The 17,829-nt window shown below is 47.7% G+C and overlaps 1 protein-coding gene across 3 annotated transcripts in view; it reads left to right on the plus strand.

The window, feature by feature from the left end:
• Nucleotides 1-17,829, plus strand: part of Rab27a (RAB27A, member RAS oncogene family) — a 39,632-nt gene extending 21,803 nt beyond the window's left edge. For all 3 annotated transcript variants that reach the window (XM_013010039.1, XM_013010041.1, XM_013010040.1), the window contains exons 2-6: nucleotides 6,551-6,725; nucleotides 8,114-8,199; nucleotides 9,893-9,996; nucleotides 10,592-10,715; nucleotides 17,356-17,829. In XM_013010039.1, coding sequence (XP_012865493.1) covers nucleotides 6,573-6,725; nucleotides 8,114-8,199; nucleotides 9,893-9,996; nucleotides 10,592-10,715; nucleotides 17,356-17,551 — 663 coding nt within the window. In that variant the 5' untranslated portion in view covers nucleotides 6,551-6,572 and the 3' untranslated portion in view covers nucleotides 17,552-17,829. The remainder of the gene's footprint in view (nucleotides 1-6,550; nucleotides 6,726-8,113; nucleotides 8,200-9,892; nucleotides 9,997-10,591; nucleotides 10,716-17,355) is intronic.

Genomic DNA, 17,829 nt, shown 5'->3' on the forward strand with positions numbered 1-17,829 from the left:
CCCCTCTCCAGACCCTCAGTATCTCAGCAGTCCATGGTGGGGGAATTTTTCCCTTGGAAGGATGAAAGCTTCCTCGCATATCTTCTCCTGGGTGATGGAGAGCCAGAGCTCAGGGCATGGCTTATGTGATCGCGGTGACAGCCCGCAGAGTCACATAAAGCCCGTCAGGAGCAGAAGCTCACCATGCATCACTGCAGGAGCCATACATAATTCGTTTGCCCCTTAGCCAGAGGGCAGTTTCTTCTGCACTCTGCTCTTCCTGCAGCTCGGCTGCTCTAGCTCTAGACACAGCCTAGTCTTATCTCAGTGCTTGGCTCACATGCCCCTCCCACCATGGCCTCCCCCGGTGTATGGGCTCCTCCCCGGCTTCCTCAACATTTTGTGGGTGGTTTTGGTTGGTGTGGTTTTGCTGAGTTCTTCATTGTTTCTACATAGGGCTCATGCATTCCACTATAGTTCCAGAGCCATGATCGCGTGCTTGATGTAGTGTGGAGTATATGGTAGAGCCTCAGTGCCAATTTGTGAGGCGTTCCTGAGATGCTCCGTGTTCCACTCCCTCAAATGAGGCTCTCTCCCCTCCCCAGGGACCTCAGGGATCCCCGATCTATCTCTTCATCGCCGGTGGAGGGCATGTACTAAACGTCATTCAAAATGATAGCTTTCGGATTGGTAGGTTTATGTTGTGTTGATTTTGGTTTCTCTTCTCTTTAAAGGACCTCCTTTTGTGTGTGTGTGGGTTGTGGGGCCTGAACTCTGGGCCTGGATGCTGTCCCTCAGCGCTTCAGCTCAAGGCTAGCGCTCTACCACTTGAGCCACAGCGCCACTTGAAGGACGTTCTTAAGAGGCTGGGGTTACAGGTGTGAACCACCGTGTCCAGCTGAAAGAGAACTTTTGAGTAACAACTATAAACCAAGAGTAGAAGGCAGGAAAGTGAGAAAAAATAGAAAAAAAGGAAAGGTAAGTATCAAAAGTACAGCTAATGCAAAGTTGGGTAAATGAATAGATTACAGGAGAAAAAATAGCATAATCTCAATAGATGCAAAAACAAAATTTGGTGAAATACAACACTTCCTTCTCTAAAAAGCAACTAGGAATAGATAAACTTCCTTAATGAAAATAAACTTCCTGAATGAAAAGAAATCTTCACAAAACCTTTTTAGCAAGCTGGGCACTGGTGGCTCACATCTGTCATCCTAGCTCCTCAGGAGGTCGATCCCGAGGATCACAGCCAGCCTGAGCAGAAAAATCCATGAGACTCTTCCATTAACCAGCAGAAAGCCAGAAGTGGAGCTGTGGCTCAAGTGGTAAAGCTCCAGCTATGAGTGGAGAAAGCTAAAGGACACATGGAAATTGCTTATCAAGTTTTCAACAAGTATAGTGCAGTTGATCAAAGAAGGAGCGGCTCTCTGTGGAGTCTCAGGACTCTTTTTGGTCATTCCTGAATGAAATCAATAGGGAACAGAGGGAACCGGGGGAAGGAGGAGGCTATCAGGGGAAGCAGATGTGGACGCAATTAGCATTTGAGTGACAGGTGGCCCCTTGTCAGTTAGTGGTGAGAAGATAGTCAGCCTCACTGGAGAGTTGAGACACATTTTCTGAGATCAGAAAAGAGAGGCCGGATGATGGGGTCCCCAAGTCTCTTTCCAGAAGCCTAATCCATCCTTTCCTGCTTTAGGGAGCCTCTCTTGGAGTGCTTACCTGGGGTACCCTGTACGTGATAAGTTTTCCCTCCCAGCTAAGATGAACCTTGAGGAGATCTGAGAGCTGACAGCTTTAGGAGATGCCGAGTGACCAAAATGCCAGGAGACTTTACACATCGGCTGTGCAGCTTAGACTTCAGGCAGAGAGAAAAATGTTTCCCTCAAAGCCGAAGGCAAATGAACGTGGTTCAAGGTTCAACGTGCCCGGATGATTTTCCACATACATACAGTGGAGTCCTTGTCAGGGCTTTAGTCTAGACCCACAGGCCATGGGTAAGAGTCATAACCTTCCTTTGTTTTATATGGTGGAGAGCTAGTGAGAGTACCTTTGAAGAACCAGTTTTATTGCTAACACAAGTTTGCCATCTGATGGATCAGCGCGGCGGTGGTAACATCCTCATGCCTCTCGGGGTAGGTTGCTGGCCGGCACCGGTCTGCTCTGAACCTTCTGGCATTGTCCTGTCATTTCCTGCTGGCGGACAAGCAGCCTCCCAACCTTGAGATCATCCCCACAGTGATGTGTCAGTGACAGGCTCTGATGGCATGTGTCACGTGCATTTGCGGTGGCTCCGTGGACTGTCCCATGCACAAGTTCCTGAGTCTCCCCTGTCCTTACCTGACTGTATGTGTCCTCCAGGAGTCTCTCATTCCAACACAGAGGAGAAGGGAAGCCATTAGAGATGTGGCAGGCCACTGGGTGCTTTTGCATAAGTAAACTCAGGGCATGGCCCATTTCACCCTACCTCTGGGCAATCAATACAGATAGTGTTGAGATTCCACACAGGGCCAAGCCCTGGCGATCGGTGACAGCTGTATCTGAGGAAGCCAGTCTTGTCCAGTAGGTAAGTTCCTTTGCTTTCCCTTTGAATCACCCATTAAAGAATATGGGATTTGGGAGCTGTTGAACTCATGCTGTAAATATATCGGTGGAGAGAGGACCAGAGAGATGGAGAGTTGGCTGTCTACAGTTTTTTTTTTTTAATACTTCTGTTGTTGTTGTTGTTGGTCATGGGACTTGAACTCGGCCTGGGTGCTGTCTCTCAGCTCTTCAGCTCAAGGCAAGTGCTCTACCATTTGAGCCACAGCGCCACTTTCAATTTTTTAATACTTAATGGCAGCGGCAAGAATCCTAGGGTCATTTGTTGTTATAGTATTTTTTTTTACTCTTTTTAAAATTAAGAATTGAGTTTCTATATTGACAAAATTATTTATAGCTACTTTTTTTGTGAGACAGAGTCTTGCTATGAAACTCAGCCTAGTGAACCAGCAAAAAGTTCAAAGGAGAGGTGTGGCTCAAGTGGTAGAGTGCCAGCCTTGAGTGCAAAAGCTAAGGGACAGTGTCCAGAGAGAAAGCTGGGACAGAGCCTAGGCCCTGAGTTCAAGTCTTAGGACTGGCCTAATAAAAAACCCCAAAGTCAGTGTTGAAGCCCTGATCTGCTGGGGACATATGACCAGGTGTAGCCTAGGCTCATAGCATCCAGGTTCTTACAACCTGGCTAAGTCTAGGTCCCATGCTTTTCTGTGTGCACACACAAAGCAGCCATGAATAGGCATGCATTCACACCTCGCACACCTTTATGAACTTCCTGGGACCAGGTAGTCCTTGCAGGCCTTAGTGGTGGGCAGCCATTTTATCATACTGACTGGCGATTGTAGTCCATAGGGCTGTGGTCACAATATTTGAGAAGTTACTCAGCAAATCAAACAGACACTCCTGTCTATGAGTACCACTGTGGTACTCATAGTTGACAAATGACCCAAGAGCTTCCCCAGCCCCGCCATGCCTGCCGTGCTGTGTGTATGAAACTATATTTGAGGTCCACTTCTCTTAACTAGAACTCTGCAGCACCCCAGCTTCGGTAAATTTGCTTTTCATAAATCCCTGTGGACGCTCAGCCTAAAAGCGGCCTTGGCAACCAATATCTTTTGAATAAATGAGTCAGTAGTGACCATAAGTTAAAAAGAAAACAAAGGCCATTTGAGTCATTGACAAGCATTCTCCTTCCCTATTATACAGTTCTTCTGGCTGTGGCAGAAGGAAGAGATGTCATCTTGGTTTTAGATGATGGTTTTGGTTGTAGAAGGTGGTTTTGGTTTGTAACCCAGGCTGCTTTGTAATCCTGGGTTATTGTAACCCCGGCTTTGCTTTGAAGTCAGGATTCTCCTACCTGTATCTCCCGAGAGTTGGGATTACAGGCATATACTACCACACTTGGCTCAGGAAAGGAGTTTAGTAGTAGAAGTGCAGATCCTTCACCCCAGCGTCTCTGAACTTTAGACATAAAGCAACTTACTTCTACAGCTGTGGAAAACTTTTGATTCCTGAATGAAAGCAACTAAACCTGTGAAGGAAAGAATGTTGAGAACAAATCTATGTGAGAAAAGGAGACGGGACTAGAATTTTGGAGACTTGGGTTCCAGCCCACGCCCATCCTCTGATCCAGCTGGTTGGTTTCAGATCATTCATCGCCTTCTGGGGACCTCAGTTTCCCTTTTCTGAAAATCAGAGCATGGAACTGATGAATACTTCCTGCTCTCAAATTGCCGAGAAAGCATGTGGAAGAAACTCATTGGTAGATAGGAATGCCAGAGTATCTTTCAATTTAGGCACAAAGACAATTGTACCTAAATAGAATTTCTAACTGTAATTTTTTTTTCCCCCCTGAAGGTTCATGTCCTGGATATATTAAGAAAAAGATTTAAGCTGGGTGCTGGTGGTTCACACCTGTAATTCTACCTACTTGGAAGGCTGAGATCTAGAAGATCGTGGTTCAAGGCTAGCCTTGGCAGAAAAGCCTGAGACTCTTTTTTTTCTTTTTTTTTAGAGGGGGGGGGTCTGGTTGTGGGGCCTGAACTCTGGGCCTGGGCGCTGTCCCTCAGCTCTTCAGCTCAAGGCTGGCGCTCTACCACTTGAGCCACAACACCACTTCCAGCTTTTTCTAAATGCTTATGTGGTCCTGAGGAATTGAACTCAGGGCCTCATGCATGCGAGGCAAGCACTCTACCACTGAGCCACCTTCCCAGCCCAAATCTGAGACTCTTATTTCCAAAATAACCACTAAGAAGCTGGGCTGGCGCTGTCGGTTAAGCAGTAGAGCAAGCACCTAAGTGAATGTGAGACCTTGAGCTCAAACCTTGCTATTGAGGGATAAAAAAAGATTTAAAAGTATATACCTTGCTAGTAAAGAACTTAGTGAATCTACTTAAAATTGCATGTAATCCTAGCTACTCAGCAGGCTGAGATTTGAGGATCAAGGTTCCCAGCCAGCCTTGGCAGGAAAGGTCCCTGGGATTTTGATCTCCAGTTAACCGCCAAAAAAGCTGGAAGTGAAGCTGGGGCTCCAGTAGTAGAGTGCTAGCCTTGAGCGCAGGGACAGCGCCCAGGCCCAGGACAGGCGCATACATACATACACACACAAAAAAAATCCAGTGTTGTAAATAATGCTTCAGTGATTTAATGTTTTGCATATACAGCCAGCAATGCTCAAAGCTTTCTGTGGATTATCATTTTCCTTAAAGCATCTCGGTGAGGACACTAACATGGTCAGCTCCACTTTACTTGATAGAAAGAAAAACAGGGGGAGAAGGGGAGAGAAAGGGAAGAGAAAGAGATCTTTCTTCTTAGCTCCTGGCATATTCTTCACTCTTATTCCCTGAATAGCAAGGAAAAAGTTTGCATGTTTGTTTTGTCCATCATGGGGCTTGAACTCAGGCCCTGGGTACTGTCCTTGAGCTCTTTTGCTCAAGACTAGCACTCAGGACTGGGAAGGTGGCTCAGTGGTAGAGTGCTAGCCTTGAGCTGAAGAGCTGAGGGACAGCACCCAGGCCCAGAGTTCAAGCCCCACGACCAACAACAAAACAAAACAAAAACCTGTCCTCTGCCTCCTGAGTAGCTAGGATTACAGGCGTTAGCCACCAGCGCGCCCTGGCTTATTTTTTTAATAACAAGGATCATTGGCTTCCTCTCACTGGACAGTTACCCCGCCCAGCGCTTGTTGAGGAAGTAGGCGTGCTGGGTTTCCGTTGTTAGTGGATGGAGCAAGGGTGGAGGGCACTTTGAGAAAATATTTGTGTAAGGAGGAGAGCTGGAAGTGCTCTCTCTGAGTGAGCCGGCCTTTCACCTGTCCCAAGCCTGGCAACCTTGACTTTTCCTAGACGCTACTGGAGGGACTTAGAGAGTACTTATTCCAGGAGACCAAGTGTTCCCACGCAGGGGCTTCAAAGTACCCCAAGGCTGGAGACAGTGCCCACAGAATGGGGTTTGGCTGTTCTTGCTTTGAGGCTGACCCAGTACGTTCTCACGGTTTCCTTGCAAGCTAGTGGGAACACATTTACATGATTTGATTTCCATATTTGAAGCACGGAGCATTTTTTTTCCCACTTTGGCTTCAAAAACATTACTCAGGATTTGAGTAATAATTAAGAAGACCAAATTTGTTGTTGTTGTTGTTTTTCAGGTACTGGGGCTGAAACTCGGGGCCTACACATGTAGAGGTATTAACATCAAAATTCCCATTAGCTGATCTTTGAATTTTTCATTTGCCAGTCCTGGGCCTGGAGCTCTGGGCCTGGGCTCTGTCCCCAAGCTTTTATAATCAAGGCTAGTGCTCTATCACTGGAACTACCAACTACAGCACCCCTTCTGCCTTTTGTGGGTCATTGGAGATAAAGAGTCTCATGGACTTTCCTGCCCGGGCTCCCTTCTTCTTGCCTGGGATGCCTTCAGATCATGATCTTTGGATCTCAGCCTCCTGAGTGGCTAGGATTATAGGTGAGCCCTCTGAGCCTGGCAACCTCATTAATATTTCCTGATATGCCTTAATAAATCCATGCTTATCTGTGTTTTTCAGGTGAGCTACTGAGTTCTTCATTATGTCCGATGGAGATTACGATTACCTCATCAAGTTTTTAGCATTGGGTGACTCTGGAGTAGGGAAGACCAGTGTACTTTACCAATACACTGATGGCAAATTTAATTCCAAGTTTATCACCACAGTGGGCATCGACTTCAGGGAAAAGAGAGTGGTAAGTTCTTTTTTTCTTTTTTCTTTTTATGTTGGTCATGGAGCTTGAACTCTAGGCCTGGGCACTGTCCCTCAGCTCTTCAACTTAAGGCTAGTGCTCTACCACTTGAGCCACAGTGCCACTTCTGGCTTTTTCTGTTTATGTGATACTGAGGAATCAAACCCAGGGCCTCATGCATGCGAGGCGAGCACTCTACCACTGAGCCACCTTCCCAGCCCCGAGACTAGTTAAGTTCTATATCCTCTTGAGTGGAAAGATCATCTTGGACTCTGTGTTCACTTGTTTAATTCCTTTGTAGGTATTGGTGCATGCCTGGAATCCTGGCTGGTCGATAGACAAAGATCTGGAGGATTGATGTTTGAGGCCAGGCCAAGCAAAAACCCTGAGAGACTCCATTCCCAATTAAGTCAACATTTGGAAATGTGGCTCAAGTGGTAGAGCATCAGCTAGGCAATCAAGCTACAGCATGAGGCCCTGAGTTCCAATCCCAGTATTGCCCAAAGAGTAAATAGAGCCTGGGAAGGTGGCTTAGTGGTACAATGCTTGCTTAGCATGCATGAGGCCCTGGGTTTGATTCCTTGGTACCACATAAAAATAATGAATAAAAAAGGAGTGGATAGGGGAAAGGCAATGTGTTCTGAAAGCAGTGGTCTGAGAGGACTTTGGGGAAAAGCAAGCTGCGTGGTGTGTGTGTGTGTATCAATTATTTGTTTATTTATTTATTTATTATTGGTCATGGGGTTTGAACTTAGGGCCCAAGTGCTGTCCCTGAGCTCTTCTGCTCAAGGCTAGTGCTCTACCACTTTTTTTTTTCTTTTTTTTTTTGGGTCCGGTCATGGGGCCTGACCTCTGGGCCTGGGCGCTGTCCCTCAGCTCTTCAGCTCAAGGCTAGCGCTCTACCACTTGAGCCACAGCGCCACTTCCGGCTTTTGTCTTTTTGCTTATGTGGTGCTGAGGAATCGAACCCAGGGCCTCATGCATACAAGGCAAACGCTCTACCACTGAGCCACCTTCCCAGCCCGTGCTCTACCACTTTGAGCTACAGTACCACTTCTGGTTTTCTGAGTAGTTTATTGGAGAGAAGAGTCTCACAGAGTCTTTCCTACCTGGTCTGGCGTCGAACTGCGATCCTGAGATTACAGGCATGAACCACCGGCGCCTAGCCTTGTGATATATTTATATGAGTATATAACGTCTATACATTTTTATTACAAATGACTGGCTTACGCCCATATAATTACATGACATGAAATACAAATAATAGACATGTGGTTGCGTTGCAGACGGGTTCTCTTGGGGCGCTTGGGGATGGAAACTGAAGAGAAAGGGAGGAGGAGCTTGAGGGTCTCACAGGTCCCAGGTCGATTGCTCTTTCCTTTGTCGTGCAGGTGTACAGAGCCAGTGGGCCCGATGGCGCTGTGGGTAGAGGCCAGAGGATCCACCTGCAGTTATGGGACACGGCGGGGCAAGAGAGGTGAGTGCGGCTCACACACAGCAAGAGCCCCACAGCTCCACTCCTCACACACTGACCTGAGCAGCAAAGGCCAGCCACCTGCAGGATTTATCCCTGGATAAGATATGCTGCCCCGTTATCAGTGCCGGTGATAACAGCAGCTCTATTTCATAGAAGGTCACGGGGGGGGGGGGGGGGACAAAAAAGGGGGGGGGGGGGGGGAAATGGAGCCTGTTCAAACTGAAGCTTCCTTCCTTCAGACTCCCCCTTCCCCTTTTCCTCCTTCTCTTCTTTGTTTTAGATCTGTCCACATCCCTTCTCTTCCCCACCCCCCTTCCCATTATCTCTCGCTATTTATTTAACTTTAAGATGGCTGCATATGTTCATGTAGCTTTCCTGCTTGTTGAAACCTAGTTGAAAATCTGGTTGGAATTGATGCCTGTGGTCAAAGGTTACTTGACTAGGAGAAATCATGTGACGTCTTGACACAAGCTTGCTTTTAGCTACCTCTCAGAGTGTCCTTGAAGTTTTTTTTTTTCCCCTAAACTTTTCATATATGGAAACCCTCAAGCATATACAAAAGTAAAAAGCACAAGCCGGGCACTGGTGGCTCACGCCTGTAATCCTAGCTACTCAAGAGGCTGAGATCTGAGGATCGAGGTTCAAGTCCAGCCTGGGCAGGAAAGTCCGTAAGACTCTGATCTCCAATAAGCCACCAGAAAACTGGAAGTGGTGCTGTGGCTTAAAGTGGTAGAGCCTTGAGCTGAAGAGCTGAGGGACAGTGCCCAGGCCCAGAGTTCAAACCCCATGACCAATTTCCCCTCCCCCCCACCGAAAAAAAGACCTTTTTGTTGTTGTCCTTGTTGGTTGTGGGGCTTGAACTTGGGACCTGGGTTCTGTCCCTGAGGTCCTTTGCTCAAGGCTAGTGCTCTACCACTTTGAGCCACAGCACTACTTCCAGCTTTCTGGTGGTTAGTTGGAGATCAGAGTCTCATGGACTTGCCTGCCAGGGCTGCCTTCAAACCACAATCCTCAGATCTCAGCCTCTTGAGTAGCTAGGATTACAAGTATGAGCCACTGGTGCTGGGCTCTCAGCTTTTCATTAAAATATTTGAAAAGATAAACAAAAACCCTTAGTATTCTGATTAGCTGGCAAATTGACACCAATGTTTTCTTCCCTGACATCACTCCATTGGTTACAGACTTTCCATACGGGCAAAATGAGAGGAAAGTTACTATCAGAAGGAGACACAGGAACAAAGTCTTGGAAGGCAGAGTGTCAGGAAAGAGTAGGGTATGAATTAATAGCATTCCCACCTTAGAACCAAGGCAATGGTCATCAAAGAGGAGATTTCTATAGAGACTTGAGCTAGAAGACCAGCGCACACCTACAAGACTTCATAGGACAAAAACATGTACAGAAAGCAACCTGGCTTTTGGCCCATAATTGTACAAGAAATTCCTGGCTGACACCAAAGGATCACGAGCTAGTTCTCCAAGTCCTTTCCAGCAGGCTGGCTCTTCAGATCACGTGGTCTGTTAACTCAGACACTTACATAAGAGCTAAATACCTGCCCTGCACCCTTTGGAAGAGCATCATGGAGTTTGTTAGTGCTGAATTGGTGGAACAGGGCTGGGGCCTGGCTGGCAGCTCTGTCTCTATGTGACATCTGGGGCCACGGCTCAGGTGACACATTTGATTTTATGTCCCTAGGTTTCGTAGCTTGACAACAGCATTCTTCAGGGATGCGATGGGTTTTCTTCTCCTTTTTGATCTGACGAATGAACAAAGTTTCCTCAATGTCCGAAACTGGATAAGTAAGTATCACTGCACCCCTGCCTTCTGGGTAGCTCTCTCTGGAATAGAGTCCCTCGTAGGGCTACTTAGGTTGGAAGCTGTTTGAAGGAGATCACTGTCCCACAACTCTGATGTATTTACTGGAGAATTTTGTTTAGGACAGGAGTAGTTTTATTTTATTTTTTGTCCACTGTGGGGCTTGAACTTGGGGCCTGGGCTCTTTTTATTCTCAAGGCCAGCACTCTACCACTTTGAGCCACGGCTCCCCTTCTGGTTTTCTAGTGGTTCATTGGAGATAAAGAGTCTCACAGACTTTCTTGCCCTGGCTGGTTTTGAACTGCGACCCTCAGATCTCAGCCTTCTGAGTGGCTAGAATTACAAGCGTGAGCCACTAGTGCCCAGCTTAGTTTTACATTCCTGTAAAATACTATCCTACCCATTTGTATGTCTGTAAACCTTCCTATTCATGCAGTCTTACATATTCTATCACTGATGCTTTGAAAGCATTATGTCCGCACATTCATTTATAGTTTAAAATCACGTTTGAGTGTATTCGCTATCGACTGTGTGCTTCCTCTATTATTTTCTTGTAATAATCTATCTTCCCTTTCCTAGGCCAGCTGCAAATGCATGCCTACTGTGAGAACCCAGATATAGTGTTATGTGGAAATAAAAACGATCTGGAAGACCAGAGGGTGGTGAGAGAAGAAGAAGCGAGAAGCCTCGCAGAGAAATACGGGTGAGCATTTCTGCCGTGGGATCGAAAGACTTGCAGTGGAATCAACACGAGCGCGTGAGTGAGTCATTCAAAAAGCCCAAAGTGAAAAACGAATGCTAACGCCCACCTATAGGCCTTGGAAGGTGTCACAATGTACTTTTCCATTCGTTTGCTAGCTTGTTTGTGTTGTGCCCCTACTAGGCCTTGAACTCAGGGCCTGAGTGCTGTTTCTTAGGTTTTTTTATGCTCAAGGCTGGCACTGTACCACTTGATTCCCTAAGCTCCACATCTGGCTTTTTGCTAGCTGAATGTAAGAATCTCACAGGCTTTTCCTGTTGGGGCTGGCTTTGAACTTCAGTCCTCAGATCTCCCCCTCCTAAGAAGCTTGGATTACAAGCGTGAGTCACGGGTATCCTGCTCAACATCCCTGCTTCTTATATTAAAATCATATGGTAGTGGGAATCACAGTGTCTTAGTCCCATTTTGTCAATCTCCTGGTTTTTGGAAAAAGACAGCTTTGAATGTAGGCATATTAATGTGTAGAGAGATGTTTCTTTTCTTTTCCTTCCTCCCTTCCTCCCTCCCTCCCTCCTTTCCTTCCTTCCTTCCTTCCTTCCTTCCTTCCTTCCTTCCTTCCTTCCCAGTCCTGGGGCTTGAACTCAGGGCCTGTGTATTGTCCCTGAGCTTCTTTTGCTCAAGGTGAGCACTCTTAACACTTGAGCCACAGTGTCACTTCCAGTTTTTTCTGCTTATGTAGTACTAAGGAATTGAACCCAGGGCTTCATGCATGCTAGGCAAGCACTCTACCCCTGAGCCATATTCCCGGCCTGAGAGGTTTCTGAGTTGCAAAGAAGAGAGAAACTCCCCTGTGTTCAGTAAGGCAATTTCACTCAGTTCATACACGAGAGTTCTAGCATATAAGAAGGTCTTACTGGATATCACTGGTCAGGTACTGAAGAGGAGGTGAAGATCTCCTTTGTTTAGCTGTTTTGAGGAGGGGAGAGATGGTTAAGTTTCCCTCCTGGCTCTGGAGCTAGGATCATAGTGATAGCAGTCTGGGTTGTACAGGAGCTGGGAGCAGACTGCCACCTGGTGAGGTATTCACATATCCAGGGCTCCTCTGGCAAAGGAATTCAGGCTCTACTTTATTTCGACTTCCTGTCCTATGAGAACTCAAGTGTACATTCAAACCCTTAGTATTATAAGTAGGATAAGCCAGGTGCTGGTGGCCCACACCCGTAATCCTAGCTACTGAAGAGGCTGAGAGCTGAGGTTCAAAGTCAGCCCAGGCAGGAAAGTGCATGAGACTTAGTCCCCCACGAAAGCACCAAAGGGCTAGAAGTGGAGCTGTGGTTCAAGAGGTAGAGTGCTAGCCTAGAGCAAAAAGGCTCAGGGACAGCGCCTGGGCCCTGAGTTCAGGCCTAAGGACTAACACAAAAAAGAAAAAGGAAAATCTAAGAGGCAGCAGGCAGGATTGGGAAGGTTGTGGGGGGGGGGGCAAAGAGGAAGATGGCGTGAATTTCCCAGTAGCCCTCATGAGAGGATCCCACTGGGGACGGCGAGGCGAGCTGAGGAGAGGCCAGACTCTGGGCAGCTTTGAATACAGGCTGCCATTAGACTTGAGCCCTGCAGGCCCGACATTGCTGAACGCTGAACGTCTGGCAAAATGGAGGGGTGTTAGGGGAGCTTTGTCCTGATCATTTTGAGAGCCGTGGGGAGCAGTGGGGAGAGGAGCAGGTAAGAGACAGGGAGGTGACACTGATGGTGACATAGACCAGGGCTGGATGAGTGGAAAAAAGAAAAGGAGGGGTAAATTAGAATGCACGGGGGGGCCCAACTGGGTTTTCAGTCTTTCTCGATTCTGACTCACAGGATGTGGAGGTTTCCACCCCTGGGGGCTGAATCGTGTTAGCAGCACCTGGCGAGCTCTGATCAAGAGCTTCTGTGGGGCTCAGCTCCATGCTTCTACCTATGCTTGGTGGCTTCCCGGTCCCATGAGTACGTGTGTACGAGACCCGTCGTGTCAGCGTTTGACATTGTGCGGTGGTGTGCACTGGTTTAACCACCTCTGTAGGCGTTGGCTTTGTGTCTAATGCTGACACTTCAAGTCCCCAGCACACACGCCATCAGGAAGGCAGGATGGGTGTACGGGAGGGGGATGGATATAGAATGCCAGAACCAGCCAGGCATGGTGGTGCATGCCTGTAATTTCAGCACTTGGGAGGTGGAGGCAGGAGGTTGAGTTTTCAAGGTCGAGCTGGCCTATCAAGGAGTCTGAATAAGAACCCAAAGCCCAACACACCACCTGGGACTCCTCCTAGTTGGCCAAACCCCTTTCAGTGTGTGGCTTTGACCTTGATGGTGTGGGTGATGTGCAAACAGCCAGGGTTCTTTGCCACAGAGCTAACCACACATTGCTGAAGAGCGGGACCGTGGAGGAGACGCAACGGGGTGGAGCAGGTGCAGGTCTGGGTGCTGGTTTATGCCAAAATGAGCCAGCAGATGAACACCAGTGGGGAACCGAGTCTTGCTTCCCGTCTATCCACCAATCTCTCCCAGGTCTCCCCTGGCCAGGAAGGACATGTCAGGGATTAATGCTGAGCCTAGCCACGCTTGCTCCCAGTGGAGGCCTGCGTATGGCTGCCTCTCCAGCTCTCTGCAAGATGTTCCCGGGCCTTGGCTGAGACCCATCGACTTCCCTGCTTCTGCTATACTTGAGAGGCCCTGGGGTTCTGTGGTCCAGGGCAGAGGGGCTGTCACAGAGCCGGGCACTGTGTCGCAAGGGGTGAGGCGGAAGTCAGCAATGAAGCAACACACCGTGCGGGCCATATCAGCAGTGCTGGGGCGAATTAGAGTTGACTTCTGTCCACGCCGCCCTCCTTTGGTCATTTGCTGGGGGCCTCTGGGTCCACAAAGACCCTGGCATTACCTCTGTCCCGGCGGGGATAGCCCAGATTGTCCTCCAATTGTGATCCTCTTGCCACAGACTTCCAAGTGCTGGGATTATAGTCATGTACCACCATACCCAGCTGGGAATGTTTCAACTCACACGACTAAGCTACAATTCACTATACCGGAGCCGATATTACTTAGTAGAGGGTGTAGAGCTGGTTTGTCATAATTTTCCAGGTGCAGACAAAGTGTCTATGAGCCTGTACATGGCCTGTCAGCGCCGTTCACTCAGCACCCAGCAGACTATGAAAAGGAGCAATTTGCTGCTCCCTTTTGCGAGAACTCCCTCCATAACTTCTGCATTCAGGTGTGAGCCAGATAACGCAGAGCCATTTGGCAAAAACCATCAACCACGCTTGGGGTCTTTCCTGGTGCCCACCCCGATTTAACTGGGGTTAGGATTGTCTAGATTTGAGGGAATCCAGATTGGAAGAGAGTCCAGCTGGGTATGGATTTTTGCTAACCATGATGTGAGTGAGATACGGATATGGTGGTGAAAAACCACAACGTGACCCTCTTGGTTTTCTGAGGCCATCATTTTACATATTTTTTTAAAATTTAAGATTGATTGATGAACCTGTTCTTAAAGTACTTTCAAATTCTGTGTGTGTGTGTGTGTGTGTGTGTGTGTGTGCGTGTGTCATGGGGCTTGAATTCTGGGCCAGGGCACTGTCCCTGAGCTCTTCAGTTCAAGGCTAGCACTCTACTATTTGAGCCACAAGCGCCACTTCCGGTTTTCTAGTGGTTTATTGGAGATAAAGAGTCTCATGGATTTTGCTGCCCAGGCTAATTTTGAACTGTGATCCTCAGATCTCAGCTTCCTGAGTTTTTTGGATTAGAGGCATGAGCCACCAGCACCCAGCTCATTCAAATTCTTTGTCTCCATTCTCTCCAAATGACCATTGAGTAGGCATTTACGACAACTTCTAGATGAGCCACAAAATAGCATTTTTCATACTCTGCACTGCTACGTGCTGTTGCAGTATTAGCACCCCCGTGTGGACAGAGGGAGCAATAGCATATTTTCTGTGATTAAATAGGGGACCAGTTGATCCTCTTCAATTTATGCTAAGATTACAAAATTTTTGGCTAAAAAGTTTTGGAACCAGGTACTGGTGGCTCATGCCTGTAATTCTAGCTATGAAGAAGACTGAGATCTGAAGGTCTCATTTCAAAGTCAGGTTGGGCAGAAAGTCCATGAGACTTTTATCTCTAATTAAGCTGCAAAAAAGCCAGAAATGGAGCTGTAGCTCACGTGATTGAGCATCAGCTTTGAGTGAAAAAGCAAAGAGACAGTATCTAAGCCCCTGAGTCCAAGCTCCAGTACTAGCGTTACCCTCCCCCCAAAAAAACAAGCTTTTAGTAATTTATAATGCTTTTGAAAGAAAGGATCCCATTGCATGAACATTGGTTAAGTGCTTTTTGTGTGCCAATCTGGTGCTAAGTGCTGTACAGGTAAATCTCCTTTCAGTTTAATAGTTACAGAAATCAGGATTCTGTTAACTCTCCACTGAGAAGATACTTCCTAGTTATTTGAGGACTTGCATAAGAAAATGGAAGAGCTGGGTGCTGGTGGCTCACGCCTATAATCGTAGCTCCTGCCGGGCGCTGGTGGCTCACGCCTGTAATCCTAGCTACTCAGGAGGCTGAGATCTGAGGATCTTGGTTCAAAGCCAGCCCGGGCAGGAAAGACGGTGAGACTCCTATCTCTAATAAACCACTAGAAAACCGGAAGTGGCACTGTAGCTCAAGTGGTAGAGTGCTAGCCTTCAGCTGAAGAGCTGAGGGACAGCGCCCAGGCCCAGAGTTCAAGTCCCACGACCGACAAAAAAAAAAAAAAACAAATCCTAGCTCCTCAGGAGTTAGGATCTTGGTTCAAAGCCAGCCCGGGCAGGAAAGTCTGTGAGACTCTTATCTCCAATAAACCACCAGAAAACTGGAAATGGCGTTGTGGCTCAAGTGGTAGAGCGCTAGCCTTGAGCTGAAGAGCTGAGGGACAGCGCCCAGGCCCAGAGTTCAAGCCCCATGACCAACAACAACACAAAAAAAGAAGAGCCTGTTTTTTTTTTTGTTGTTGTTTTTTGGGTCCGGTCGTGGGGCCTGAACTCTGGGCCTGGGCACTGTCCCTCAGCTCTTCAGCTCAAGGCTAGCGCTCTACCACTTGAGTCACAGCGCCACTTCCAGCTTTTTTCTTTTTGCTTATGTGGTGCTGAGGAATTGAACTCAGGGCCTCAGGCATGCAAGGCAAGCGCTCTACCACTGAGCCACCTTCTCAGCCCCAGAAGAGCCTGTTTTTATGTTTGTAAAAATTAGACCTCTTAACTTCTGGACCTTCCTTGCTATAGGCCTCATTTAAGAAGTTTTTCCTAAGTGAATATAACCAAACTGCCCTCGGTATACCACTTCAGATGTGCCAATTAAAAAAAAAAAGTTTCTAACATAGAGTTGAAGCTTCCTTTGTATGCCTCCTGGTTTCTAGACTGTTCCTGCCTTCTCTGAGAAAACCACTGGGTCTGCTTCCTGTGGTGGACATGGGTTCTGTGGTTGCCAGGACAACGTCCACATCCTCCCCTCCCCATTCTGTATAGAATTCTCCTTGTCTTTATACATCTGTTCTATTTCAAGAGCTCCTACTCTACTGGGTGGTGAGATTCAACTGTGATCCCTGCACTTAGGAGGCTTACATAGGAAGATCGAGACTCACTAAGCGCAGGCTTAGCTACATAGACTGACTCTCTCTCTCTCTCTCTCTGTCTCTGTCTGTCTGTCTCTCTCTCTGTGTGTCTGTCTTCTCTCTCTCCCTCTCTCTCTCTGTCACACACACACACACATACAAAAGAAAAAAAGAGGACTATTGAAGACAGATAAGTAAGCTAGTGATGATCTCCATTCCTTTCGCTGGAATTTGGTTTAGCTGTCAGTATGTAATATAATTTTGACCAATGAGACAGGGGAATGAGGGAAACTCTTCTCTGAGAAGCACACACAGAAAAAAAAAAAACAAACTCCTCCCTCACTTTTTTTTTTTTTGTACTGGGACTTGAACTCTGGTCCTTAGGTTTTCTCTTGGCTTTTTCACTCAAGGCTAGTACTCTACTATTTGAATTCCAGCTCCATTTCTAGCTTATTTTGGTGATAAGAATCTGATGGAAGCCGGGTACCTGTGGCTCGTGTTTGCAAACCATAGCAACTCAGGAGGTTGAGATTTGAGGATCACGGTTCAAAGCCAGCCTGGTCAGGAAAATCCACGAGACTCTTTATGTCCCATTAACCACCAGAAAAATGGAAGTGGCACTGTGGCTTTGAGCAAAAGAGCTCCAGGACAGCACCGAGGCCCTGAATTCAAGCCCCACGACCTACCAAAAAAAAAAAAAAAAAAGTCTTGTGGACTTTTCTGCCTGGTCTGGTTTCCTAGGATTCTTAGATCTCAGCCTCCTGAGTAGCTAGGACTACAGCTAGTGGGGTGCAGCCTCGGCTCAAGAGGCTGAAATCTGAGGATGAGATTCACAGCTAGCCCTGGCAGCCAAATCTATGAGACTGACCTGCAAAATGCCCAAATGGAGGTGTGGCTTGAGCGGTAGAGCACCAGCCTTGAGTGGAAAAAGCCACGCCAGAGCCCGAGGCCAGAGCCTACTCTTTTGGAATGATCAAGCGCAGACATTACTGCCCTTCCCATGTGCATTGGTGACGTGGATCGTCTCTCTTCCAGAATCCCCTACTTTGAAACCAGCGCTGCCAATGGGACCAACATAAGCCAAGCGATTGAGATGCTCCTGGATCTGATCATGAAGCGGATGGAGCGCTGTGTGGACAAGTCCTGGATCCCCGAGGGCGTGGTACGCTCCAATGGCCACACAGCCGCCGATCAGTTAGGGGAAGAGAAGAAGGGAATGTGTGGCTGCTGAACCATCAAGAGAGCATCGCAGTGAGCCATGGCCCACACCTGCCATCTCTGTGTTTCACACACAGCCCCGGGAGATGGACAGGCACTGGGCCACACTGCTTCCCACCACGTCCATTAGACTTGCTAATCAGCATCCAGCTTTCAGATCCATTTGTTCTAGCCTTGGTGAAGATCGCTTTAAGATCCCCTCCTGCCAGCTAGGCTCTGCTGGCTCACGCCTGTCATCCTAGCTACTCAGGAGGCTGAGATCTGAGGATCATGGTTCTGAGAAACTCTTAA

Source organism: Dipodomys ordii, unplaced genomic scaffold (assembly GCF_000151885.1).
Source record: "Dipodomys ordii isolate 6190 unplaced genomic scaffold, Dord_2.0 Scaffold11, whole genome shotgun sequence".
In the NCBI taxonomy this organism is placed as follows: Eukaryota; Metazoa; Chordata; class Mammalia; order Rodentia; family Heteromyidae; genus Dipodomys; species Dipodomys ordii.